Source organism: Diabrotica undecimpunctata, chromosome 1 (genome assembly GCF_040954645.1).
Source record: "Diabrotica undecimpunctata isolate CICGRU chromosome 1, icDiaUnde3, whole genome shotgun sequence".
NCBI lineage: Eukaryota > Metazoa > Arthropoda > Insecta > Coleoptera > Chrysomelidae > Diabrotica > Diabrotica undecimpunctata.
Genome location: NC_092803.1, coordinates 84792352 through 84820200, shown reverse-complemented (window position 1 = coordinate 84820200; position 27849 = coordinate 84792352). Strand labels below are relative to the sequence as shown.

General features: G+C 31.7%; 3 protein-coding genes across 7 annotated transcripts in view; 2 read left to right on the top strand and 1 right to left on the bottom strand.

Moving 5' to 3' along the window:
• Positions 1–11720, top strand: part of LOC140451013 (sodium-independent sulfate anion transporter-like) — a 129672-nt gene extending 117952 nt beyond the window's left edge. The window contains exon 11 of one of the 3 annotated variants that reach the window (XM_072544725.1): positions 11442–11720. In XM_072544725.1, coding sequence (XP_072400826.1) covers positions 11442–11605 — 164 coding nt within the window. In that variant the 3' untranslated portion in view covers positions 11606–11720. Of the gene's footprint in view, positions 1–9907; positions 10275–11441 lie in introns of those variants that run through there. The other 2 variants (XM_072544721.1, XM_072544733.1) reach the window with 2 other exon arrangements.
• Positions 274–9899, top strand: LOC140451007 (uncharacterized). Its single transcript, XM_072544715.1, has 2 exons — positions 274–703; positions 1764–9899. Exons 1-2 carry the CDS (start codon positions 598–600, stop codon positions 3836–3838), a joined length of 2181 nt encoding a protein of 726 aa, XP_072400816.1. The 5' UTR covers positions 274–597; the 3' UTR covers positions 3839–9899.
• Positions 11721–17501: 5781 nt separating the features above from the next.
• LOC140439502 (uncharacterized) overlaps positions 17502–27849 on the bottom strand; it is a 171776-nt gene continuing 161428 nt past the window's right edge. For all 3 annotated transcript variants that reach the window (XM_072529464.1, XM_072529453.1, XM_072529473.1), the window contains exon 4: positions 17502–19820. In XM_072529464.1, the coding sequence (XP_072385565.1) occupies positions 19460–19820 (361 nt within the window). In that variant the 3' untranslated portion in view covers positions 17502–19459. The remainder of the gene's footprint in view (positions 19821–27849) is intronic.

Below are 27849 nucleotides of genomic sequence, written 5' to 3'. Positions count from 1 at the left end.
TTTTGATAATTAAACTTGTGGCTAACTGCCATGAAATAAAGTAGATAACTATTACGGTTGTTCATTGAAAAGATAATGTCACATATTTTTTATTTACCGAGTTTTTTATTTATTAAGGACTAGTAACGTATATGTGGAAAATATTTGTATTTATTTCTTTTTTAAGCACTGTTGTTACTGTTAGTGTTAGGCAATAAGCATATACATCTATATATATATATATATATATATATATATATATATATATATATATATATATATATATATCTGTACCGTAGAGGTAAAGGGTAGTAACTCCATTTTTTTCTAATTTGGACTTAATACTTTGGCTAAGCTTAAAATGTTCCAATCTTATTTGTGGCAAAAGATGGTATGTGAAGTATTACTGGTGGCCTAGATATTCTTATAAGAAAAAGTAGTATATCCTTTGGAGAACGAGGTAAAGCATAGTAACTCCATCAGCTGTCGGATTTGTTTATCGAGCAGGCTATTTCGCGCGCGGTAAACAGCAGTATCTCCAGACAAGTGTTAGTCACCTTGATTGACAGAGCGTTTTACTTGATAGATAGTTGACAGTTACAAAAAATAAAAGCAAAAATGAATTCCAAAGACTCTAAAACTTTGGAAAATTTAAAAAACATGGTTGGATCGAGGATATGTGCGATTGTGGAAAAAGCAAAAGCTGAAAATTTGACCGTAGACGGTAAGTGAGGTTAAGTTTTAATTTTTATATAATCTTATAACACTAGGAAATTGTTAACATGTTCTAAAAATGTTGGTTTGTCACGTTTTATATAGTAGGTGTTTACTTGTTCTTGCTCTTTAGAGTCTTTATAGTTTGGGCATTTGAAAATATTGCTGTTGTAAGAGTTCTGACCGGTAGATATTATGTTGTTTTATTCACTGCCCAATTCTCAGATGCATAAGTACATTTATTGCTCCTTTTTTAAAGTAATTGAAATTCTTAATCTTCAACAAATATTTGTAAAATCTAATACTAATACAAAATTAATATAACCAGTAAGGGGAAAGGAACAAAAATGCACAATTTTGACGCCTTTCAAAATTTTCTATGTATTTTAAATGTTATCGTTTATTTCGAATCCTGAGAAAACTAATAAGTATTTTTAACAAATTTAAACGCAAAATGAAAGGGTCGAAAGTCCCTTAGAATGAATAAAAATTTGTTTTGAATGAGATATTTCAAATTCAAAATCACACTACATTTTCTCTTCGTTTTTCACCCCCGTAACTTATTAAAATAAACATTATAGAAGTTTTCAGGGACTGTCGTCCCTCGGTAATAAAGGTAATCTTCCATTCTGAGTTTAAATTTTTCAGAAATACTTATTAGTTTTCTCAGAATTCTAAAAAAAATGAATCCCATTTAAATATCATTGAAGTCGAAAGTTCGTACCCATCCCCTTAAGTAGTATTTTTGTAGTAACTGGTATTGTATTATCTTTCTAAGAAAACATCAACCTGCAAAATAGTGAACTTGCTGCTTTTTTTGAGAATCACACAATAATGCCTCTAATCCATTTTTTGCTTTATTCTGTGTATTGTTCTGAAGTTATTTTCTTGTGGTATCTTATGTAATTTATTATTTTAAATGGAAATAAAGCCACAATTTATTTTTAAATAAATTCATTTAAAAATAAATTGTGGCTTTATTCCCATTTAATATAATAAATTATTCTGTGTACTGTTAACAGTTCGACAGATAGAGAAGATTAAATAAAAATAAATTTTTTTATTTACAGAATCGACGAACGCCTCTGATATTGCTCAAGCTTCAACAAGCCGTGCTCAAAATTGCAATTATTTGTCTAATTTAACTGAAGAATGTGTTAGCGATGATGATAGCGTAAAAGACCCCGATTACACAGACGATGATGGAGAAAATATGGACAGCAATAACAATAGCTACAGTAGCAATTATTTGGTAGACAATAATGGTGAATTGGAAGCAGATGATGATGAAGATGTTCAACTTGACAAAAACTTGACTGAAAATGAAACGGAAACTAATAACCAAATCAAAAAGAAAAGACGTCATAAGAAACCAGAAACTTGGAAAGTAACAAAAAGAGTAGAGGCAACATTAGGAGGAAAGGAACACATCAATAAATCAGGTAAAATTGTAAAAGCTAAAGCAATGAAGCCCCCTTGCCCTCCTTGTCGACTAAAATGTTCAGAAAAAATAGCAGAAGCTGTAAGACAGCAAATTTTTGAGAATTATTGGTGTAACACAAAAAATTGGGAGCTAAAGCGTCAATTTGTGCGCTCGCATATCACTCCGAAGAGTGTAATACGTCGTAGACCTAAAAACCATTCTAAAAGGCCGAGAGAAGTCAGCATTTCTTATAATTTTGATATAAAGTTAGATGGAGGTGTAAAAAAAATTGACGTATGTAAAAAATTTTTTTTAAACACTCTAAATATTTCAGAAACAGTTGTACGTAACGTTCTAAAAAACGACAATATGGGAGGCTTTGTGGCACAAGACCATAGGGGAAGGCATGAACCAATTAATAAAACACCAGAAGCGGTTTTGGATCGAGTACGAGAGCACATTAAGTCGTTTCCGTGCTACGAAAGTCATTATTCTCGATCCAAAACTGCCAAGAAATATCTAGGACCAGAATTGAGCCGTGAAAAAATGTACAAATTATATACCTTAAAGTGTGAAGAAGACCACATTCCAAATAATGAAATTGTTAAATTATGGCTGTATAAAAAAATTTTCAATAATGATTTTAATTTAGCATTTAAATCGGTTTCCGTGGATACTTGTGATAGTTGCGATCGGTTTATGCTACAATTAAAAAACTGTTCCGAGCAAGAAACAATAACATTACGGCGAAATTATGACCAACATCTTCAAGAAGCAGAAAGTCGATACAAAATGAAAGCAAACGATAAAAATGAAAGCAAAAAATCAGCTGGAAAAACTAAAATTATAATGTGTGATTTGCAGAAATGCTTGCCTACGCCCTGTTTGACAAATAACCAAAGTTTCTACAAGCTGAAATTATGGACTATAAATTTCACGATATACGACGCCACAGAAAATAAATCGTATTGCCTTATCTGGGACGAATCCGAAGCTGGAAGGGGTGGCCATGAAATTGCCTCGGCATTAACTAAATGGGCTATGACAGTTCTATCACAAACTGATGTGGAAGAATTGGTTATTTGGTCAGATAATTGCCCTAGTCAAAACCGCAATGTTATGGTAATGATGAGCTACTTTTGGCTTTTCAACATCTGCCCTAATTTAAAAGTAGTTAACCATAAATATTTACTGAGAGGACACACTCATTTAGAAGCTGACCAAGTGCACGCTATAATTGAAAGATCTGTAAAAAAACAGCCAACAATGCAGATCGTAACGCCTTGGGATTGGCAGCAATTAATCAGTTCCGTAGGTGCTCAGGTGATTAAAATGGACAAGGATGACTTCAAAAATTTTGAAGTACTTTACTCTCAATCTCAATCCCCATTCATCAGTAAAACGAAAAATGCCGACAATAATAATTTCCTCATTTCAAACGTAGTCCAATTCCAAGTAAAAAAAGACACACCGACCATAATTTTTTATAAAGAGGCTTTTGAAGAAATTAGACCCAAAGAATTACACGTCGCTAGAAGAACAGCAACTGCGATCAATCTTCCAGAGCAGTTACCACTACGATATCAAAAACCAAAAGGGATCACACAAAAGAAAAAGGATCACTTACTAATCCTTTTACAATGTATCCGCAGTCAGTTTCAGGAGTTCTATAGAAATTTAGTTGTTACTACAAAAAAAGTTGATGATAGCGATGATGAATAAATGTTTTTTTATCATTTTTTGTGTTTTTGTTTGAATTTATGTAGGCACTTACTATTTTTTACAATGTTTTATCTGCCGGTACATGCCGAGGCAAAAGACCTTAAGTCCCAATATTATGTAATATATAAACAAATTTTTTATCACAGTAGGACAATATTGATTAACTAAAATATAACGTTACAATTATATAAATACATAATTTCATATGTCTTCAGATTAAGAATGGTTGCAATAATTATCTGGAACTCATCTTATTTTCCCATTATCTCAAAACTTCACTAAATGGATATACTACCCTTTACCTCTACGGTACAGATATATATATATATATATATATATATATATATATATATATATATATATATATATATATATATATATATATATATATATATATATGAGAATAAAAGTTTTATATAAAAATTACACTTATTTTTATACTGTAGTGGAAGTTGAATTAAATAGAATTTGATCTTTTTTAACTCACAAGTGGTGTTATTTTTTTGCATAAGTTGTGTTACGTTAGGAATGTCCCACGATTAATTTTAGCAAGATTCGTGGTTTTCGTAAAGTTTTATTTAATACAGTTTGCTTCGGTGGTACAAATTCGACTGACTAACTGTATTAAATAAAAGTTTAAAGTCACATTTGTGTATTTTAACACAAAAGTAATTTTTATGTACTAGAAATTTAATTTTGTATTTTTCGAACCAGGAATCTCTTGCGAAAATTAACCGTGGGACATGCCTAAAGTAACATTTGGCGTCCCTCACAGGTCTTATATACGGGTGTGCTTAAAAGTTAGTTGTTTTCGCTTATTTTAGTGCAAACTTTTTTCCAGCGAATAATTTTGTTTTTGTCGTGAGGCTCGACCAAAGTTAACCTTTTTAAGCGAAAAATGGAATCAGATAAAAAACGCAGAACGGTGCTTCGTAGAACATATACGAAAGTTGCTACTGTTTTGGACAGTTTGTTAGCTGAACCGGTGGACACTCGACCCTGGCAGAAAATTAGCGTACAGTGGGAACTTTTACAAGTAAAGTACAATGAGCTTTGTGAAGTGAAAAGTGCGGTACTTGAAAGTATATTGGAAGAAGCTTCCGAAGAAGATTTAATCAGTGAGATAGAGGCAAAGGATAAATACAGTGCAGGGTACTTTGAACTTAAGTACAAATATGATGACAGACCAGATTCAGTAAGTTCGGAGTCATTAAATGTAAAAGGTAAGCGCAAATTTAAATTACCTCCAATCGAGTTCAAAACATTTAATAGAGACTTGAAAAATTGGCTTCCTTTTGGTCACAGTTCAAAGTAGTTCATGAGGATCCATCAATTGATTTGACTGATAAGATAGCTTGTTTGGGACAAGGCACTGTAGAGGCTAGTAAGGCTAGACAATTAGTGGAGAGTTTCATGTACTAGCCGACAATTACTCAAAAATTATTCAGTTTGCAGTCTAGGTTTGTCAAAGAGGATCTCCAGATTGAAGTTTCCATTAGAGAGCTCTTAAAGTTAATTGGGAATCGAGTTTCTAGTAGTTCTTGTAATATTTCTGCTCTTTATTATATGATTGAAGGTCAACTTCGTTTACTTGAGACCTTAGGCATAACTGTTGACAAGTATGCGGTGATATTGTATCCTCTTATTGAGTCATGTTTGCCAGAAGATATGATTCGACTATGGCATAGATTTTCACAGTTTTTAAGGCTTTATGTTTTCGTGTCCATGGACAATATCGGAGAAACTGCAGAACATACAACTTTAGAAATAAGATTGAGTGGGCTAATGAGCTTTTCACAGAATGAAGTTCAAAATGAACAAAAAATTGATTTAGCAACGAAAGGTTTTAATTTACCGACTGAAAATAAATATAAATTCAACAGCCTCATTGCCAAGAAAAATTTAAAATTACCTAAGCAAGGAACTGATCAGCCCTTACAGACCGCTGCTGGGTTAATAAATTATGAGGTTTACCGGTGTATATTTTCTAAAGGGCAGCATGACAGTACAAATTGTTTTAAAGCACAAAAATTTACTATGGAGCAGAAACGTGGAACATTGTCAGAAAAGAAAGCCTGTTTTCGATGTCTGAAAGTAGGACATTCTTCTAAAAAGTGTAGAGGACGTTTGTATATATAATAATAGTCTCCCGTTTTATACCGCTTCGCGGCTTTGGGTGTATAGCAGGGTAGTCTGCTATATCTAGGGCCTACGATATACAAGGAAGGTAACATGGCCAGTGCTACGCTTCAACCGCCTATTATTACCCCTGGTTTTACCCAAGGTACTCATTTTATTCAGGCTTAGTCGACCTGGGGCCTATAGACATTTTTAAAAATGTCTAGTTGTTCTTTGCCGGCTGTAGGATTCGAACTCCGGATCACCGGCGTCCGGCAAGCATCCTACCGCTTGCGCTACGCAGGCCCGTTTGTATATTATGTTGTAAATCACATGCTGTTTTGATGTGTCCTAATTTACCTATTAATAAAATTGATACATCGACCTCAAGTAGTACCCGTTCGGAAGAAAATATAACTGAGAATCAGATGCTTGCTAATTTGAATAATACACAGGTTTTTTTAAAACTCAGCGAATAAACATAAGAAGTGCACATGGTACTAAACAAGTAAGAAATTGACACTGGATCACAGCCGACATATATTTTACCGCGCAATTTTATTTTTTTATCAAGTACCGCGCAAGAAATGGTTTTTCTGCTAAAGGAACAAAAAAGATTGTATATGTATCATTTGGCAGCAGAAGTACTTCTGAACAACGACATAAATTATACGAGGTCCACCAAAAATTTGTGCAGATGTCTCTTCTATTTATGACGGCCCTTGGAATGAGGAACTCAGTAACATGAATATTTCACTCAGCGCTGTCGAATAGACAGCACCAATTGAGATTTTGTTTGGAGCTGATATTGTAGGTAAATAATTATATACAGGGAGGAAATATCAGTTACAGTGTGGTCTTGTAGCAGTTAAAACTTTGTTAGGTTGGAATCTTATGGGCAAGGTGCCGACAGTTGCTTCTAATTTTAGTACAGGTATGATTACATGTTCGTTGTTTGTTGATAATTCTTCTGTACCGAGACTCTGCGAGCTTGATGTTATTGGGATAACCAACCCTGTAGAAAATTTGACACGAAAGGTGGCGGCCAAAGAGACCAAAGAGGCCAAAGAATTTTTTCTATGAGAATGTCCGATGTGGCAGCGATGGCAGGTATGAAGTTATGTTACCTTGGTTGAACAAGCATCCTTTAATTTCAAATAATTTAGTTGTCGCTAGGAGAAGGTTAGATAATACTTTAAATAAGTTGAAAAGGCCTCATTTGTTTGAATCGTATAACTGTATATTCAATTAGTGGTTGAAGGCGGGTGTAATTAAAATAGTGAATAATCCCGAAAAGAATAATTGCGTGTATTATTTACCTCACAGGCCCGTTATGAAAAAGAATGGTGAAACTACAAATAATAGTCTTTACCGCATCATAGGGTCGTCCTTCTTTAAACCAGTGTTTCGAGGTAGGACCTAATCTTATTGAACTTATTCCTTCGGTTCTATTACGATTCAGAGAAGAAAAGTTAGGAGTTTTGTCGGATACTCGAAAGGCTTTTCTTCAAATTTCTATACATATAGAGGACAGAGATTTTTTGAGGTTCTTATGGGTGGACGATGAAGGAAAGTAATTTGTACTTCGATACAAGAGGGTTGTTTTTGGAATCATTTGTAGTCCATTTCTTCTGGGTGTTACTATAGAGTTTCATCTAACAAAGGTGCTGGAGAAATTTTGTAATGATAATCCGTATTCTACAAACACAATTAAAAAGCTTATGACTGAGTTTAATGTGGATAATTGTGTGACCAGTGTTACTGATAAAAATGAGTTGAGAGTGTTTGTATCAGAAGCAACCGCCCTTATGGAGGAAGCTAAGATGGACTTAAGAGAGTGGGAGGCATCTGGTAATACAAAAATAGTTGTCCCTGTTCTTAATCTTCTCTGAAACTCCTTAAGAGATACTCTAAAAATCAATAGCGAAACTTTTCAAGGAATGGAATGGAAACGTCCTATAACTAAGACACTGAAGCTTTACATAGCTCATTATACAGGGATGAGTGCCTTAAGAACCGTCAAAATAACGCAAAAGATAGAAAACATAATACGTTGTGAAATAAAAAGAGATGAAAGTAGTAGAGGTGAGAAATTATCGATATTAACCTATAATTTACTTTACATTACATTAGAATTATCGAAAATTTCCCACCTTTAGACGTTAGCTTATGAGCTGGTTGACTTCAGTCATAGTAATACGTACCGCGTAATGTAACAGTAGGAGTATTTTTTATCCAACATTAAAGTATTGATCAATAATAAACTATGATTTGAGACGTCGCATACACTCTTCTCAATACAGAATTATTATAGCTTGTTATTCTGTATTCGTCAACACTGAATTAATTATCAAATTACTACTAATTAAATTGTTTACTTACATTTGCTTTATTGCCTTCAATCAGTTTTTACTTTCACAAACTATCAATAGTCCTAATGTAATTTAATGTAAATTAGAGGTTTCTATCGATAATTTCCAACCTCTACTACTTTCATCTCTTTTTATTTCACAACGTATTATGTTTTCTATCTTTTGCGTTATTTTGCCGGTTCTTAAGGCAGTCATCACTGTATATTGGACACTGTTAGTTTTACCTGTCCAGTATCTCTATTCCCCAAACTGTTGCTACAAGAACTTTGGGATAAGCGCCATGGATGGGATGCTCCAGTCGAGAATGATATGGCTAAGGAATTTTGTAATTGGGTTAATCATCTTCTTGAACTGTCGAGTATTGAGATTGCATGCTGGATTCAGGCTGGACCCATGGAAACTAATCATTGGAGCTTGCACACCTTTTTAGATGCAAGTAAGAAAGCTTATGCGACTATATTATTTTTAAGAGTTGTTCGGAATAATGTCTCAATTTTCCTTGCAGCATCTAAAGGTCGTGTGGCCCCTTTGAAGAAGATTTCTATACCCAGATTGGAACTGTTGGCTGTCACAATTGGTGCCAGATTTTATCAGTCAGTAAAAAGATAATTTTCTCAATATGTTGAGTCTTATTTTTGGAGTGATTCCACTACTGTTCTTTCTTGGATTCAACGTAAGGATGACTGGTCTGTTTTTGTTTTTAATAGAGTTCAGGAGATTAGAGATTTAGCCAATCCTGAGCGTTGAAAATATGTACCTGGTTCTTTCAATCCTACCGATCTTCGCCAGTTCGTCACTATTGAATATGACGTCCGTCGATTGGCATCTGCATTACTTTTCTCAGTACATAAAACTCTACGGTCTACTCTACTGGACTCTACGATTTTGTTTTATTGCAAGAAATTCAAACGAAAAACTTACAGGTGAATTGGTCGCTGAGGAAATCGATAAAGCTGAAATATTTGTTTTGAAGCTAGTGCAGAACGAAGCGTTCGGTTCAGATACGAAACAAATTTCCTCGCTAAACACGTTTGTCGACGATTTTGAACTTGCGTTTAAAAACTCGCGTTACTGAGAGACTTGACACGGAAGATTTTCGTCTGCTTCCATTTTGATTTTCTTACTTCCGGGTGAACAGTTTATAGTGCGTAAGGTAATTTTGAGCCTACACAAATGCTCTTGTCATGTAAGCACATAAGTACTACTTAGTTTGCTCCACGAAAAATATTGGACTTAGTTTGTTTCACGAAAAATATTGGACTTTAAAAGAATGGAGGCGGTTCCAGAGAGGTTACCACACGAGAACGTTGGTCGACTCCAGTTTGAGGAAGAACCAAGTGAAAAGAGTGCGGGAGTGATAAAAAGCATAGCATCCGACTTAAATGAAAGATGTACGCGTTGTGGCCGGGTGGTAAAAGCTCCTTTAAGATTTAAGTGATATTTTCTTGATTTTTCTTGACTAATTTTTCGTGACTCTCGACCTAAGGAAACTGTATTAAATAAAACTTAAAAGTCACAATTGTGTATTTTAATACAAAAGTATTTTTTTGTGCTAGAAATTTAATTTTGTATTTTTTAGAACCAGGAATCTCTTTGCGGAAAGTAATCGTGGGACATTCCTAACGTAACAAGTGGTATGAGCCACCTCATGTGGTTCATACAATCCAAAATGATATATCTGTGTATGGACTGAGAATTCTTAACAAATTCACCTTGTTGTTATCAGTTTTCACTGTATGATTACCGTATGTTTGGTTAAAAATCTTTATTGAAATAGCATCAGATCAATTCTGCAGAGATGTGGAGATTCCTGTAGCAAAACAACCCGTAAACAGCCAAATATATTTGATTGGTAATGATTGATTATATATAACCATTGGATCCCGTAGCTTATATTAATGTCCCTTCCTTTGATTTTGTTTAATAAAAAATAGTTTACAGCTTCTTAACGTGTTTTTATTAAACAACTGTAATATTGTTGCCAAATGGCTTAAAAAACAAAAATGCCAAAAATTAGAACAATGCTGCTGAAAAACAACATATACTAAGTAGAGGAATATCAAAAGTAAATAAACTGTACGAAAAATTTTTGGTGGAATTTTTCACACTAAATATTTTATATTTGGGAAATAAACTACCAATTGTAATTAAAATTACGTGTCTTTTGTTTGGAGGTTTCGTGTTTCATGATTTTAATTAGAAACAAAATATGAAATATTTAATCAGTACTTTAAAATAGAAAAGGATAAATATAATTAAGGCAAAAATAAAAAGCAAACATTCTTATTATTCTTGAACTTTGATTAAACTTTAAAAGTAAATTGACCAACCATTGTATCTGTTAACCTATTGAAATGACTGGACAAAATATTCTATAAAGACTACAATTTTTATCTAAGGCTAATCTATCTCAGATTTTGGACGGAAGAGTTCAGAGCTCATATATTTATTTACTTATACAAAATGTTTGTATAAAATAGTATACTTCAGGAGCATCAATTACCATATATTTAATATTATCGTATTTACTTTTTTTTCATTACGGATTTGAATTGTTATTCGGTGTATCCAAAGACTTATATTAAAGATTTAAGATAAGGAAAACAAAAGTTAAAGTTTAAAATTAAAATATGCTGTTTTTTAAAACATTTTTGGCTTACTTGAAATCGTTTTAAAGGTTTTTGAAGATTTTTAACTCCTTAGAGGCCCTTTATAGGGGGGAAGGGTGTACAAAATGACATAGTGGGGTATAATGACATAGTGCTCTTATATACCGAATTCGTTGTTCAGGAGTGCTCAGAAACGAATATCTAATAATTGTGGCGTGGGTAGTCATGCTAGTTTTAGTTTGCATTCAGTTTTAGGTTGCGGTAGTAAGTTTAAATATTTATGATAAATTATGAGGATTATTGTTGTATTGTTTTCGTATTTCAAATTTAGTAAATAATATATTGTTTTGTCAAAAATTGTATTTCTTTAAATTAATTAAGTTTATAGGGGGTAAAATGCCATAGGGGTGTAGATGGCAAAATGGCATAGTATGTCATTTTACACGATGTACATACATAAAAATAATGTGCCTTACAAATGGATAACATTTCTGTTTTTTACAGATTATTACGCAAGAACGACCAATAGGCAATTATGGAATACAAATTCTATGGTAAAGGCAATAGAAGCTGTTAATAAGGGTGAAATGGGGTGGCTCAAGGCATCAAATCTTTTCAATATACTTCAAGCAACCTTAACAAATCATGCACTGCAAAAAAAAAATTAAAAACAGGCGAAAAACGACTAGGCAGGTTTAAACCTACTTTTCCGATAGAAATAGAAAGACAGTGGGTTAAACTTTGAAAAATGCTAGAGTCAAGATTTTTTGGACTAACGAGATGGGATGTATTAGCTAACTCCCTATTATTAGGGAGTTAGCTTATAATTTAGCAGTCAAAAATAAGTTTAAAAATCATTTTAATAACCAGAAAAAGGCCGCTGCAAACGATTGGTTAAGAGATATATAACGCTGCGTAATCTCGAAGCCACATCTGCAGCAGGAGCGCAGGCTTTTAATAAACCTCAAGTAGCTAAGTTTTTTAAAGTGTTAGATGACACTTTGATTAAGGAAAATATTGATCCCATAAAGAAATATAATGCAGATGAATCTGTATTATCTATTGTAGAACGCCAGCAGAAAGTGCCCGCAAAAAACAAGTAGGTGCAATTACCAACAACGAGGTTCCAACGTGACAGTTGTTTGTTGTATGTGCACTAACGGGAGCTATATTCAACCTACTCTAATATTTTCATAGAATAGAAAAAAATATGAAAAAGGAATTAGCTGACCATACACCAGCAGGAACTTTATGTATTCCCCAGGAGACTAGCTGGATGACGGGTCCAGTGTTTTTAAAATGGTTGGAGAATTTTCAAAAATATGTCAAGGCATCTTCCACCGAGAAGGTTTTGTTAATTGTGGATGGACATTCAGGTCATAAATTTCTTGACGCTCTTATGTACGCCAAAGAGAATGGAATTGTACTTTTATGTTTGCCGGCTAACTGTACACATCGAATTAACCTCTCGATGTAGCATTCTTTGGTTCACTCAAAACCTATTATGACCAAGAAATAACCAAATGGCTCAAAGCTCATCCTGGTCGAGTTGTGACTCAGTTCCAAATTGGTAGTCTGTTAAATGAAGTCTATGGAAAAGTAGCCAATGTCCAGAATGCTGCTCATGGATTTTTCAAAACTGGTATCTACCCAATAAACCCCGATATATTCCCCGATTACATGCTTCAAGCATCTCAAACTACAAATATTGTAGTAGATAGTGTCACATCTGCTGTAAACGTTTATAATAATAATGAATAACCTGGATCTTCCTCTTCTACCATAGAAGTCCCTAACGTGATGACAGCTCAGTCAAACTTGCAAAATCCAACAAGTGGTATTTTATTAGTGGTTACTCCGGCAGATTTAAGTCCAGTTCCAGTCGGACCATTTGTTTCCGGCCAGGGAAAAAGAAAAGCAAGGAAACGTCAAGGCACTTTTATTCTTAACTGAATTCCAAATTTAGAGGAGACAAAAGAAAACAACAAGCCGAAACCAGAGATCCCTAAAAAAATAAAAAGAGCGATAGAAAGGAATGTTTTATAGAATGCGAGTCGGAAAACAAAAGAGAACCTTTTTGTGCTGATGAAGAAAATAATGATGCTGCTTGCATTTACTGTACAGAACTGTACAAGTTGTCTTAAAAAGGTGAGCTATGGCTATGCTGTTGTTTGTGTCAAAAGTGGGCACAATTTGTCTGGAGTGTTTCAAATACTTTAGTTTGTGTTCTATCTAAGTTTTGTTTAAAAAATGTTTTGTTTTTTTTTAAATGTATGTCATTTTGTATACCCTTCCCCTATGTATATCTGTTTTATCATCCAGAACTCCTTAACCAATCCATGACAAGCCTGAAATGTTCCAGGCTACTCTAAAGAAGTTCAGATAACCAATAAACATTCCAAAATATTGTAATTTATTCTAAAGTCCTCAATAACCCCTAAAACATTTTAAACTTTTCTAAAATCAAACAGACCTATTGAAACTTTTATTTTGATAGTAGCAATAAAAATCTCTGACAGGAAGTATCATGATACTATAACAAACAGGTTTGTTAGTTGTTATTGTATCATTACGAAATATATTAAATGAAATACATATGTATTTAAATGCTCCGAAATATATGATTTACTTATATCAATAAGCTTCTACAAAATAGTTTTCTTTTTCTGCAAACAATCAAATGCAAAGAAGATGGCAAGTTTTTTGATGTTTACATAAAAAGAGTATAAATTTACACACTTTATAAGCAAGATATATATATATATATATATATATATATATATATATATATATATATATATATATATATATATATATATATATATATATATATATATATATATATATATATATATATATATATATATATATATATATATAACAATAATATATATATATATATAACATATATAATATATATATATATATATATATATATATATATATATATATATGTATATATATATATATATATATATATATATACAATTTTTGAGAAATTTCACACGTGTTTGGAAAAGGCACAAAAACACACTGTGTCACAAGATTTTCAATTCTATGAATCATAAATATGGGGTTATTAATATTATTATTGAGCTAAAAAATACATAATAAAAATTATGTTATGCATATTTTGAGAGTACACGAGCTTTTTTGTAGATTAAGAAATTAAAAAATATTAATAACAAATCAATTTATTTTCTAAAAGTATTACAATAGTATTTTAGTATATTTTATGTTTTTATGTAATTTTCCCTAAGTTTTTTGGGATCTCCTAGACCACAAGAATAGAAATCTGCTCTAATTGTTGTTAACCACTGCTATAATCAACCTTACTTAAGTACTTAAATACATTTTAGTACTATTGTTATAAATTAACAAAAAAACTCATATATCTCCACAATTTGCATAATTTTAGAAATAAAACTAAATTAGTAATTCACTTATGATCAAAACTTTGAGCAAATTGCTGTACTGTTTCTTTTTGAGCAAATAAATATTTTTTTTTAATTTGAGCATATATGAACTAAAGATGACTTAGTTTGATCATTGATTTATTTAGCAGCAAAATTGAGTAGAATAGTTATATTTTTTTGAAAAATTTAATATCGAGCTTGAAAACAAATAAAACTAAAGATTTTTAAATTTTGTATATAATGATCTGTGTAGATTATAACGGATGGTATATGTAGACTCTTAGAAGGTATATAAATCTGCCCAGAGCGAAAAATAGTAAAACATTGAAGCATTTTATATTATTCTTAGTAAAGATTAGTAGTAAATACTTCTAGTCAGTCGTTAGAGAGTTGACCCATAACAATCATAGGAACAAGCTGAATTTTGCAGAGAATATTAATTTTGGACCCCACAAAAGATGCAAAAAAGTTTACCACTTTAACTCCCAGTCTTCCTCCTAAAACTCCCCTCACAGGGGGGTAAAAATGCAAAAAAAAACGATTTACTAAGAATCTGTACACCGCAAAAAAAATATTTTAAATAAAAAATGTAGCTGAGATAATTTTAAACAAAAATGTTTATAAGCATTTTTTGTGTAGAATGTACCATTCTTTTAGAAACAACGCTTGAAGCGACCGTCGATTTTGCATGCCAGTTACGCGCGCGAAATCATAAAAATGAATCGCAAAAATGTGTTGGTAAGCGCATAACTCAACAACGCATGGACCAATCTTAACAATTATTTTTTTAAAATGTTCGTTGAACTCTAAGGATGGTTTCTACGGCAAGAAAAATTCGAATAATTTCCGGTAAACTCATAAAACAACCCTTTTATTTTTTCCTTACAAATATTTTCTAACTAAATGTAGAGTCAATTTGCACTTTATTGCTATTCAATAAAGTTTATATTAAATTACAAGCACTTACTGTTGTCCAAACAATGTAGGTTTGTTCCTTTTATTAAATTCTACAGGGGGTTGGAAAATAAGACGAAAAAACAACTTTATTTTTACACTCCGTATATGGGTAAAACATTGACATTTCCCAGAAAACATTAATACAGTTATTACTTAGAAATAGATCTGCAATGATCTTTTTTCCATAAACAAATAAAATATTTTATAAATAAATATATAAATAAAAATATCCATAATTCTTTTTCTCATACAAATATTTTCAAAAGTCGTTTTGAAATTTATTGCTATTCAATAAAGTTTATATTAAATTACTAGCGGGCCCGACAGACTTCGTTCTGTCAAGTAGATTTGGAATGTGGCAGTTTATTTCTTTAATTCTCCTGAACAGAACCGTCACCGTGATGATAGGACGGAGTGTGAGGGTCAGCTCGGGTGACCTAAGTATCTTCGCTTCCACGAATTTTGGCCACCCTTTTGGATCCACTAAAAACCCCGACTGGGATGTCTGCCAGAGGGCTTCAAACTAAGAGGGGACCTTAAAGTTCAAATCTGATTGAAAAATAATCTAAAGGGATAGTGGAAACCTAAAGGTGACAAATATTTTATATTTTATATAATTATTATTATTAACATAGGGTTAATAACCCATGTAATAAAAAATAATGAAATAAAACGTATATAAGTATTTTTAGTAATCGCTTTATTGTAAATCAAGTGAATTATAATTATTAAGAAAAATCTGTTTTATTTTTATTATAGTGCTTTATGATATAAAATGTTTGAATACCTGGTGAATATACAAACAAATCTGATGGTTTTCCAACACGGGACCAGATAAGATCTACGGAGCAATCATAACCCATTTGGTGGTGCAATGATTTTATTATCAGGGGATTATCGTCAAACCTTGAAATTGATTCCACGATCAACGCCAGCTGATTAACTCAATGCATGTTTAAAGTCATCCAATTTGTGAAAACATGTCAAGGTATTACACTTAAGCAAGAAGATGCGTGTCGAGTCGCAAAATGACCAATCTGGAGACATATTCTCTAAACAACTCATTGACATTGGTAATGGCAAATTTCGTATAGACACCTTGACTGGTTGCATTAACTTTCCTCAAAGTTTTTGTCGGTTAACTCGATCAAAAGATGTACTTATTCAGAAGGTATTTCCAGATGTTGCTCAAAATTACAGAAACCACGATTGGTTAAGCGAACGGGCTCTATTGGCTACTATAAACATATCTGTAAATGAATTAAATTTCAAAATTCAAGAACAAATTACAGGCAAATTGAGGATATATAAATCAGTTGATTCAGCTACTAACCAAGATGATGTTGTTAACTATCCGCCTGAATTTTTATTGCCACCTCACAATCTTCAATTACAGGTTGAATCGGTAGTTATAATGTTCAGAAATATACCAACCACATTTTTGCAACGGTACACGGTTAGCAATAAAAAAATTATTGAACAACGTGATAGAAGCAACTATACTGAAAGGAAAGTATAAAGGAGAAGACGTTTTGATACCACATATCCCAATGATTCCGACTGATGTACCATTTGAATTTAAACGACTACAGTTTCCAGTGCGGCTTGATTTTGGTATAATCATAAATAAGTTTCAGGGGCAATCAGGTGTTTGTGATATTAATCTAGAAACCCCATGTTTCTCACATGGTCAATTGTATGTTGCCTGTTCCCGTGCTGGAAAACCATCAGATTTGTTTGTATATTCAACAGGTAATCACACAAAAAAACGTTGTATATCATAAAGCACTACAATAAAAATAAAACAGATTTTTGTTAATAATTATGATTCACTTGATTTACAATAAAGCGATTACTGAAAATACTTATATACGTCTTATTTCATTATTCTTTATTACATCGGTTATTAACCCTATGTTAATAATAATAATAATAATAAATAATTAATTATCTCTATGGTTTGTCATTGAAGCACTCACTTTATAAATATTTGTCACCTTTAGATTCCCACTATCCCTTTAGATTATTTTTCAATCAGGTTTGAACCTTAAGTTCCCCTCTTAGTTTGAAGCCTTCTGGCAGATATCCCAGTCAGGGTTTTTAGTGGGTCCAAAAGTGTAGCCAAAGTTCTGGAAGCAAAGATACTTAGGTCACCCGAGCTGACCTTCATACACCGCCCTATCATCATGGTGACGGTTCGGTTCAGGAGAATTAAAGAAATAAACTGCCTTATTCCAAATCTATTTGACAGAACGAAGTCTGTCGGGTCCGCTAGTGTTCAATAAAATTTGTATCAGCTCGACAGTAAAAATTCGATATCTTTTGATCTAAAGGTCCTATCGACAAAAATCAAGATGCGTTTTAAGGGCAAACAGTGCAGCTTTCATAGATATGTAGTATTTGTATTTTGCCGAGAATAAACTCAATTTTTAAAAAGGTGTTAAATAAATTAACGTGGCGCGATTTTTGCCATGTTTTATGATTCTCGTGATTCTCACGAGATCAATAAAATTGATCACTTTTATTGACCAGTTGTAGTAAAATGTTGTAGTAAAATTTACATTTTTAGAGATCAGCCTTTAAAATCTATGACATCAAATTTCAATTTTGAGTTGTGGTAACAAATATGAAGTTTGAAAAAGGAATAAAAAAGTAGAATTTAATGTTTTACATTACAAACAATCACACGTAACGGGAAATGTATTTAAGAAGATGGTTTTGAGTATAGTTTCTTGCAGCAGTTTTGTTATTTTAAAAAACGTACTAGTGTAATTGAAAAATAAAGTTTTAAATGTTTTAGACCGTTTGTTGTGTGAAAGTTTAAATCCAAAGTTTTTAAGCATATTTCAAATGCCTCACATTTGTTGTTAAAACGCAAAACTATAATTTCATGCTGTAGCTTTTAAAAGTTAGGCTCTAGTAATCAAAACTTGATAACGGCCAGTCAATGAAAGGAATAGATTGTATTCATCTCGTGAGAATCATAAGCGCCGCACTATCACTATTCAGAAGCGCCGCAAACAAGATCAGAATTGCCATGTTAATAGCCAACGTTCGCAACGGACAGGGCACTTGAAGAAGAAGAAGAGAATCATAAAAATGGCTAAAATCGCGCCACGTCTATTTATTTAACACCTGTACAAAATCTGAGTTTATTTGCGATAAAATACAAAAACTGCATACAAAAATTGTATTCTTTACCTTTACAACGTCTTTTGATTTTTATTGATAGGATCTTGGATCTTGGATCTTCGATAAAAATATATCGAATTTTTACCGTCGAGCTTATACAAATTTTATTGAATATTGATTTCGCGCGCGTAACTGACATGCAAAATCGACGGTCACTTCAAGCGTTGTTTCTAAGAGAACGGTTTATTCTATACAAAAATGCTTAAAAACATATTCTATTACTACATACTCTATTTAAAATTATCTGAGCTACATTTTTTATTCAAAACATTTTTTTCTTGGTGTGCAGATTCTTGGTAAATCGTTTTTTTTGCGTTTTAACCCTCCTGCGAGGGCGTTTTAGGGGGAAGTGGTAAACTTTTTTGCAACTTTTTTGAGGTACCAAAATTAATATTTTCGGCAAAATTCAGCTTGTTCGTATGATTTTTAGAGGTTCAGTGGGATTTTCTTCTCTGGCGACTGGAGTATTCATGAAAATAATCTATTTATTCTAAATCAATTTAATATTAGATCTATATTGTCTGCTTAAATATATCTGGTGACTTTGGACGTTTGCTTATGTAAGGTAAATATTAGAGATGTAGGAGAAAATACCAATTACACAAAAGTAATTAAAAAGAATATCAAAGCCATACTAGCATTACTACAGGTGGTAGTAATTAACTATTCATTGGAGATTTGGAGATTTCAGTTAATAGAGTCCACTATGAAACTAAATGTGATAAAGAAAATTTAACAGAAGAATAAAATGTTGAAGAGAAATCGACAGATTCTTTAAAAATAAGGCATTTGGTCACATTATCTCTATAATAAGTTGCTCATAAGTTTAGATACTATCTTTATAGTATTTTTCATTTAATCTTTCAATCTTCTAATAAACCTTTTATTTTCCATAAAAAACTACTTGTCATTTCTGTTTCATATAAAATCTAACTATACACTTTTCCCTACAAAATATTACAAGGAATCTAATAAAGAATCCAATAATTCTAACTGACAATCATCCCAGCCGTTCGTCGCCAGTAGCAACCCAGTTAATTCGTCTTCAGCTAGAATCTGATTGACCGGTTCTGTTACCACTGACTGGTTTGGCATGGAGCTTGGTACAAAGTCATTGGTTTCATCTTCGTTGTGAGATTCATCTTCTATTTCGTCCAGTTTCGGTAGAAGCGACACTTCTTTTTGCGATCGTTTTTCCGGTTTGTTTTCTTTCTTTTTCTTTTCATCTTCGAAGTTGTCGATATCGGTATCTCCGCAAATAGATATGTTGGAGAGAATATTGTGTTTTCTTTCGCCAGTGTTTTGATTTGATCGATACCTGAGGAAAATAAATACATAAATATAAGAATAAAGAATATAAAACAGTATCTGTGGTCATCAAAACCTTTGATCGAAGTGAAATAATATTACGTGAAACATTAAACAAATCCCTATAAATGAAGGAGTCAGTGCAAAAAGTGGCTATGTCACATTTTTATGTGAAGAATCAGTTAATTTTTGAACTTCAGCTAGTTATAGGTGTTTAAAAGTTTTAAATGGCTCCCACATCTAGATTTTTAAAAACTAACACGTGTGATTTTTTTTATAAACAAAATAGACCATTAAGCTACATAATAATCGAGACAAAATAATTATGATTTTATTTATTTATGAGAAAAAATATTTTTAAATATGGACTTAACTACTTTTTGTCAAAAAAACATCTAAAAATTAAAAACTAGAATTATGACAAAAATATATTTCTGAAAATCTTAAATATACATCAAATTTTACTCATATATATCAACATCACTTTCGATATGTTCCTCTTTTTTCACAGTGCCATGACTGCTAGTCGCATTTTCGACATTAAAAAGAGTCCTCGTATAGAATTCAATATTACTTGAAATAACTAGTTTGACAAGTTTTGTAACAGCTTCAAAATTTTGGGTTTAATTTTTAAGTATCTGTTGCCATATTCCACTGAAGGACTGCTGGAAATTTTTCTATTCATACCTACTTTATAAAGGGTCATGTTGCGACGTATTTCTGTAATAGACTCTCTGGTTTGAATGGGTTTACCGCTTTTAAATTTGACGAATCTAGTTTTGAAAATACTCGTTATGGAAAATCTCTTACTTTACGTACTCTGTCATCTGGAGCTAGATCTTCGCTTGATCTCAGACTGTGTTAAACGAATACAACATCAAAGGAATTCTTTTTTTCTACATATCTTAATCAGCTCAACGTAAGTCTTAGGATTGTCAATCACTTCCAGTTTCAGTCTTTTCTTCTCAATGGCGCCAAAGTCTCTGTCCACTGGCATCATAGAGTGTCCTGGAATCGGATACCATATTTCAATATTTTTAAAAATATTTCTTTTGCATAACTGGTCTAGGTAAGTAAAAAGAATTCGATTTTTGTTTGGCTAAATGCGTTGCCACAAAAAAATTTCTACTTTGTGTGCAGCGAATCTTAGTGTTTTTTTTTATATAATCTTTCAAGCAGGTTATAACCCTATTTGGCCCTTTCTACGCAAAATTTTCTGCTGGATGAGCTGCAGTTCTAATCTTTTTGTCTAACCTAGATTTTAAAATCCCGTGTATAGCTAAAAATGCTTTTTGACATAAAGACACTTTTCCATTTTCGGAATTATTATTAACCTCATATGCTAAGACTGTACGACTTCCTGATTGCTCTTTATTACGTACAAGTGATGGGTTTTTCATAACTTTCTTAACACAACCTTGTAAATAAATTGTTTGTTCTGAATAAGTAGATAGACTACACTACTTTTCAAAAATATTTTCTTGCTGTAAATCACTTAGCTTAGTTGCACACTTACACCTACAAACGCCAATTTCACGACGTTTATTTTTTTCTGTAAAACAATTTTTCTCTTTTAAAGTTCTTTTTAATTTTTCTGGGTTTCTAAGCCGTTTCTTTCCTTTTAAAACAGAATGTAAATTCGAAATACCCCCAACAGGAACAAATTTTGTACATTTTTACATTTTCTAGTTCTACAACGTCTCCTTCATTCTTTCTGCTAAGTGAATCACTAACCATCGCAGGTATACTATTGCGAGAAGTGCCTTCGTGAGGATCATACTCACTTCCCGAGGTTACATCTTCACTGTTACTACTTGATTCTAAAATAAAAAATGTAGGTACTTTACTAAACAAATAACCTTAAAATCATTATTTTTACTAAGCTATGCTTATTGCTTAATATTGTATTTCTCATGTATTTAAACTTCTTATTTATTTTTTATATAATATCATAAATAATATGGAAAATATTCTTACCAAAATCAGAAATTTTTATCTACGATACTTTCCTATAATTCCAAAAAATTCACAGATCAAAGTTACGCGTGAATCTACTTCATTGACAAACTTGTAGGTTAAGAATCCTCGTGTCGGTAGCAACAAGTTGTCAAGTCCATAGACTTAAACACTTTTTGACACTTAGCAACTTCTTGTACTAAAATTATGATTGATTAAAATTTTAAGATATAGGATTTTACCCTGTAAGACACTTTTTATTAGAAATCTGACTTCACTAGCTTATACTACACATAATTTTATATAGATGTCCCTACTTAACTTAATTCTAGAAAAATATGAAATTGGTTATTTTTTGCACTGACCTCTTCAAATAATTTACAGTATGCTGACGGTATAGCCATTGTAGCAGACAACGCGAACGACCTATAAAAGATAATGAATAATATTCATAGGGTGAGAGAAAGGATAAATATATATTAGTAATGTAAAAGGGGACGTTTTAACATGAAAATTGCCAATGTAACAATCACTAGATAAATTAAATTAAACTTTAAAATTTAAATGTGACAATCGAAATAATTGAAATAATTTTTATATAACAAATTTTGATAATTTTTTTTTAAAAAGTCAGAATTACAAAACAAATTTTCCATTTTAGTTTTATTATATTAATGTAGAAACAAGAAAAACAGATAAAATTGTTTATAACAACAAATTCCAGAAATTAACTGAGTTATTAATTAAATTAATAATGAGGTTGGCAAATCTGGTTTATGACAGTTGAGTGTTGACGTGGTATGTAAAAGTAACTTCAACATTTATATATATATATATATATATAAATACTGTATAAGTATATTTCATAACTTTATATATAATCAACACAAATTAATACATCTAATACACCTTATTAATTATTCTAATCTTCAACGAAAGATTTCAAATTTGGATCCGACGACATCCCCACATCCACAATATTCTTCTTAATATATTTCCAATAAACTTTCTTTTTTCCTAAAACTAAATTGAATATCAGTATTTGACTGGTATGGTACCTCAACTTATTTAGCACAAGTTTTCTAATATGGCTTTCCACCTGGCTTTTAATTATATGTACTCATTATATAAAATTTGATTAAAGTCAACACACGGTTTAAAATTCTAACACAACATTGAAGAATCGTTTAGACTAGTATTACCAATTAAATCAACTCATTTTAATCTTAAATCATATAAAATTCACGTTGTCGAATAGAAATATTAACTTATAACTATAAGTGACTGTAACTTTGAAGTGTTGCAGACATTTATTATACAGACTTGCCAATGTCGACGTGGACGTTACATCTTGTCTTGGTACATTATAAACTCAAAATAAGACTAAAATTTACTGTTACACCGTTTAAATAGCACATCAGTTACCGGCAATCATGCCTATATCCGGCGCTCAACTATCATATACCAGAATTGCTAAATTCATTATTAATTTAATTAATAACTCAGTTAATTTCTGAGATTTGTTGCTATAAACAATTTTATCTGTTTCTCTTGTTTCCACATTAATATAATAAAACTAAAATGGAAAATTTTAAACATACCATTACAGATGGCTCATCATCGCCGATAATAAGTTTTTTCAAAGTTTTTTAAAATTTGTATATTTATTACATATCGTCGGCATCATGTGAAAATTGCGTAAGTCCACTTTTTAAGAAAATCCGTATTTTAATGCCACTTGTTAGGCAGTTCGAACTTCATAACACTACAAAATATTTAAGCGATTACTTACTAGATGGTGCCACAAGATATGGATTTGAATGTTGCCCAAATCCGCCGTTATCTGAAGCAACGTGAATTTTGCGTAAGTCCCCCATTCTTCATTGTGAACGTGGTTTAATAACGTTCATCCAGAATTATTGCATTTATACGTTTACAAACTTTTTATTGAAACAGTAATTGGAATTAGCTGTCAAATAGTTCAGGTAAGTAAGTTTTGAAAAAAAAAGTCCATACGGTTGTGTTTTTTTTTTGTTAAATTCTCTTAAAATTAGGCATGGTACTTAGGCATTTTTCAGTTTTCATTTCAAATGGAGTTACACCATTTTCATATTAAAATGATTTGTTGGTTTCATGGACGTTTTGTGATTTTAGAAATAAAATAAAGGAACAACAGAACCAATTGTGAGTTAACTGACGGATTTTTGTTCTTCTTTATATTCTACCTCCAGATCATTCAATTTCAATATCATACGATAAAATATGCACAAAGCCAAAGGTCCGATGTTTTGGGCTGATTTTTACGTATATAGTACTTGGGGAGGGGGGTTTATTTAAAACCCGTGCATTTAATTCACGGGTGAAATTCGTATAATACAGTGATGAGCGTCTAATAACCGGCAAAATAACGCAAAAGATGGAAGACATAAGAATCTGTTAAATAAAACGAGATGAAACTAGTCGAGGTGGGAAATTTAGCGATAAAAACTTAAATTAAAAACAAAATTAAAAATCTATTGATAGTTTTTCACCTTTGGACGTATCGAATGAGTTTGGCAACTGCCACTGTGACAGGAGAATTTTATAAAATGTGACAGTGACAGTTTGACTCCGATACGTCTAAAGGTGAGATACTATTAATATTATGTATATTTATAGGTTTCTAACGCTAAATTTTCCACCTCTACTAGATATTCGTCAAATGCATAATATAAATCTGACTTAAATATATATATATTTTTTTTTTCAGAATGAATGAGAGTTCAAGAAGTTTTAAAATACTTATAAGTGACACATAAGTGAAGATAAAGATGGTGCTTCCTCAAGCCAACATAAAAACAAGCTAACGGTTATTACTGATGTCAATAAACCCCTTAGAAAATCCGAGCCAAAAGTTGTTGTTTTAAGCGACGTTAGCAATTTTTCTTTAAATACAGATTATTTATCTGATGCAATAAAAAGTTTAAAAGAAGAGTGTATCCAAGCCGAAAAAGCTCTTAATGTATCTAGAGAAGATTTACAAGAAAATGTTGATCCCAACATAAAGGGCAATGAAGATTTTGTCTAGGAAATCATAGAACTAAATAACACTGATATTTTAGATGCCTTTATAGACATAGATTCTCTAAACAACGCCGATGTAACTATTGAAGAGGCTTACTACAAAAACAATCTCAGACAGGATAATATTTTGAATGGCGATGAAGAGAAACTAGAAATAACTAACAGTACAAACTTTAGCGATGTTTCTAAAGGCAACAATGCAAATGAAATAAGAAACTCAACTGGTTTTGAAAACAATATCGATATACATGCCACGAAAAAGGAAAATTCTGGGTTAAATGATGACTCATTAAAAAAAGAGAGTAGCTCAAGCAGAAAAAAATGTTGCTGCAGATAATGATATTAAAAAGCGCAAAAGGAAGAAAAACAGATTAAGCGACAGTCAAGACTGGGAGTACAATACCAACAAGAAGAAGAGACAAGAAGGGGCATCATATAAGGGAAGAAAGGATAATAAATTTGTGGTGCAGAAATTTGAAAGGAAATTAAAAATTAGGTGTTCGTGTGAAGAAAGAACGTCGAAAAAAATCGCTTTCAAATGTTATATTTTAAGCGAAGAAGAAAGACAGCAGATATTTCAAAAATTCTGGAGCTTTACATGGGAAAAAAAAAGAATTTGTCAGTGGAAGAGCGATTGGCTCAAGTATCAAAAGAACCAGAAACCGAAAATCTGAAGGGGAAAGTCGAAGAAAATGTTCTTTTTCTTTCTTTCTAGACAAGAAAAAGGAAAGAGTAAGGGTGTGCAAAACCATATTTTGCAACACGCTTGGTGTGTCTATGAGAATTATTACTCATTGGTTAAGTGGAAGCCTCAATTCACCAGAACCCAAAAAAAGGTGATCGAGTTGAAACTACAAAAAGTAATGATTTCGACAATAAGAAGCAGTTAAAAAATGATGAGAAAAAAGAATCAGTAAGAGATTTTTTTAACAGCTTGTCAAAGCTAGAGTCTCATTATTGTCGAAAATCTTCTACTAAACTATATCTAGAGCCACGCTGGAAAACCAAAGCTGAATTGTATGACTATTACAAAAATATCTGGTTAACAGATAGAAAAACAGAACCGGCTTGATTGACCCTATTTAAATATATTTTTGAGGAGTCAAATTTGTCTTTATTCAGTCCCAAAAAAGATGAATGTGATATCTGTGTAGGATATCGAACACAAAACGTTTCAGAGTAAGTTTATCAAGAACACAGAATTAAAAAAGATGAGGCGCGTAATGAAAAAGAAAAAGACAAGGAGTCACTAAATCAAGTTTTTACTATGGATCTTCAATCTGTTCTATTGTGCCCACAGTCAAACGTGTCTGCGCTCTATTATAAAACTAAATTGATTCTTCACAATTTTACTATTTTTGATCTTCATACAAAGGATGGTTACTGTTTTTTATGGCACGAAGGAGAAGGAGAATTAAAGGCGAACTGTTTTGCCTCGATTATTTGCACTTTTTTATGTACCAAAGTCTTACCAAACATGGATCCAAACAACAAATTTATTATCCTTTACAATGACGGTTGTGGTGCAGAATCGCAATTTTACTTTATCGAATGCCCTTTTAAATTGTTCAATGGAAAATAATGTTTGTATTATTCAAAAATACTTAGAGAAAGGGCATACACAAATGAAATGCGATTCTATGCATTCGACAATTGAAAGGAAGATTTCAGGAAGGGTAATAAATGTACCAGCCGACTATGTTAATTTGATAAAAAATGCGAGAAAAAACCCACGACCTTATGATGTACAATATTTAAACAATGCTTATTTTAAAAATTTTTCTAAAATCAACTTGGTCAAGTCAATTCGTCCTGGACGTAAAACTGGTGACTCTACCGTGCAAAATATTAGAGCATTAAAATACAATTCAGACGGATCCATAGAATATAAGATTAAGCATTCTGATGAGTTTCAGATCCTTCCCGTCAGATTCAATACGAAATGCTCAATTGTTTCCATGGAAAAACTGCCAAAACTTTACCAAGGTAAATTAAAAATTAAACGGGAGAAATTTGAACATCTTCAATCCCTAAAAAGTACCATGGAACCAGATTACCAACCTTTCTATGATAGTCTTGAACATAATTAAGCTTAATTTTTGTGCGTAATTTTTATTTTTAGTTAATAAAGATTTATAATGTCTAGCGTTTTGTTCTTTTTTTAGCGACTAATAAAATTTTTTTAATAAAATAATAGTTTTCTTTTTAAATGAAATTTGCGTAAGTCCAAATATGTAACGAATTTTTGTGTGATTTTTGCCTAAGTCCATTAAATTATTCAAATTAAAAGTAAACGAGGTTTCTTTTAACATTCCTGAAATTATTTTTCAAAACTAACATGATTCCAAAAAAAAACTACAAGTAATATAATTACTCTAAGATGAAAACTGTTTTTTTCACTTCCTATAAAATTTACATTTTGGTTTATGATTTATATTTTGTTACCAAATACTCAGCTAAAGTTTGTTTTGTCATTCTGACTTTTTAAAAAAAAAAATTCAAAATTTGTTATATAAAAATTATTTAAATTATTTCGATTGACACATTTAAATTTTAAAGTTAAATTTAATTCATCTAGTGATTGTTAAAAGTATGCCAATATTATACATATTAGCCTACAATTTCATTTTCATTTAATCGTTTAACTACTAAGGGCTGTTTGCTTCAAAAACTAGTTAACTTAAGTTACAACGCTAAGAAATAGAAGAAGAACTGTCACACTTTAACCTACATTAGCTTGTCAAATTTACCTCTTTAAATACTAGTAGACAACAAAAAAACTCAATTTTACCAGTTCTTCTCCTACCAAGTGATGTAGTGCCAATAAGCCCACTTTTTAAAAGTTTTATGTCTGTTTTGTCCTTTTAATTGTATTCTGTTTGTCTCTAATTGTCTTTTAGTTTTATAATTTTAACATTTGATATCACAATTTTCTGCCAAAACAAGTTAAATGCTTTTTATCAAAAATTTGATAATTGCAGGTCAAAGAAATTGCACACTAACGAAATAGTATAACTAAT

What these genes read in the sequence shown, in the direction of transcription:
- LOC140451007 (XM_072544715.1), top strand. Translation starts at nt 598, where the DNA reads ATGAATTCCAAAGACTCTAAAACTTTGGAAAATTTAAAAAACATGGTT. An exon ending in TGAAAATTTGACCGTAGACG is followed by an intron (nt 704 to 1,763) that starts GTAAGTGAGGTT and finishes TTTTATTTACAG; the next exon opens with AATCGACGAACGCCTCTGAT.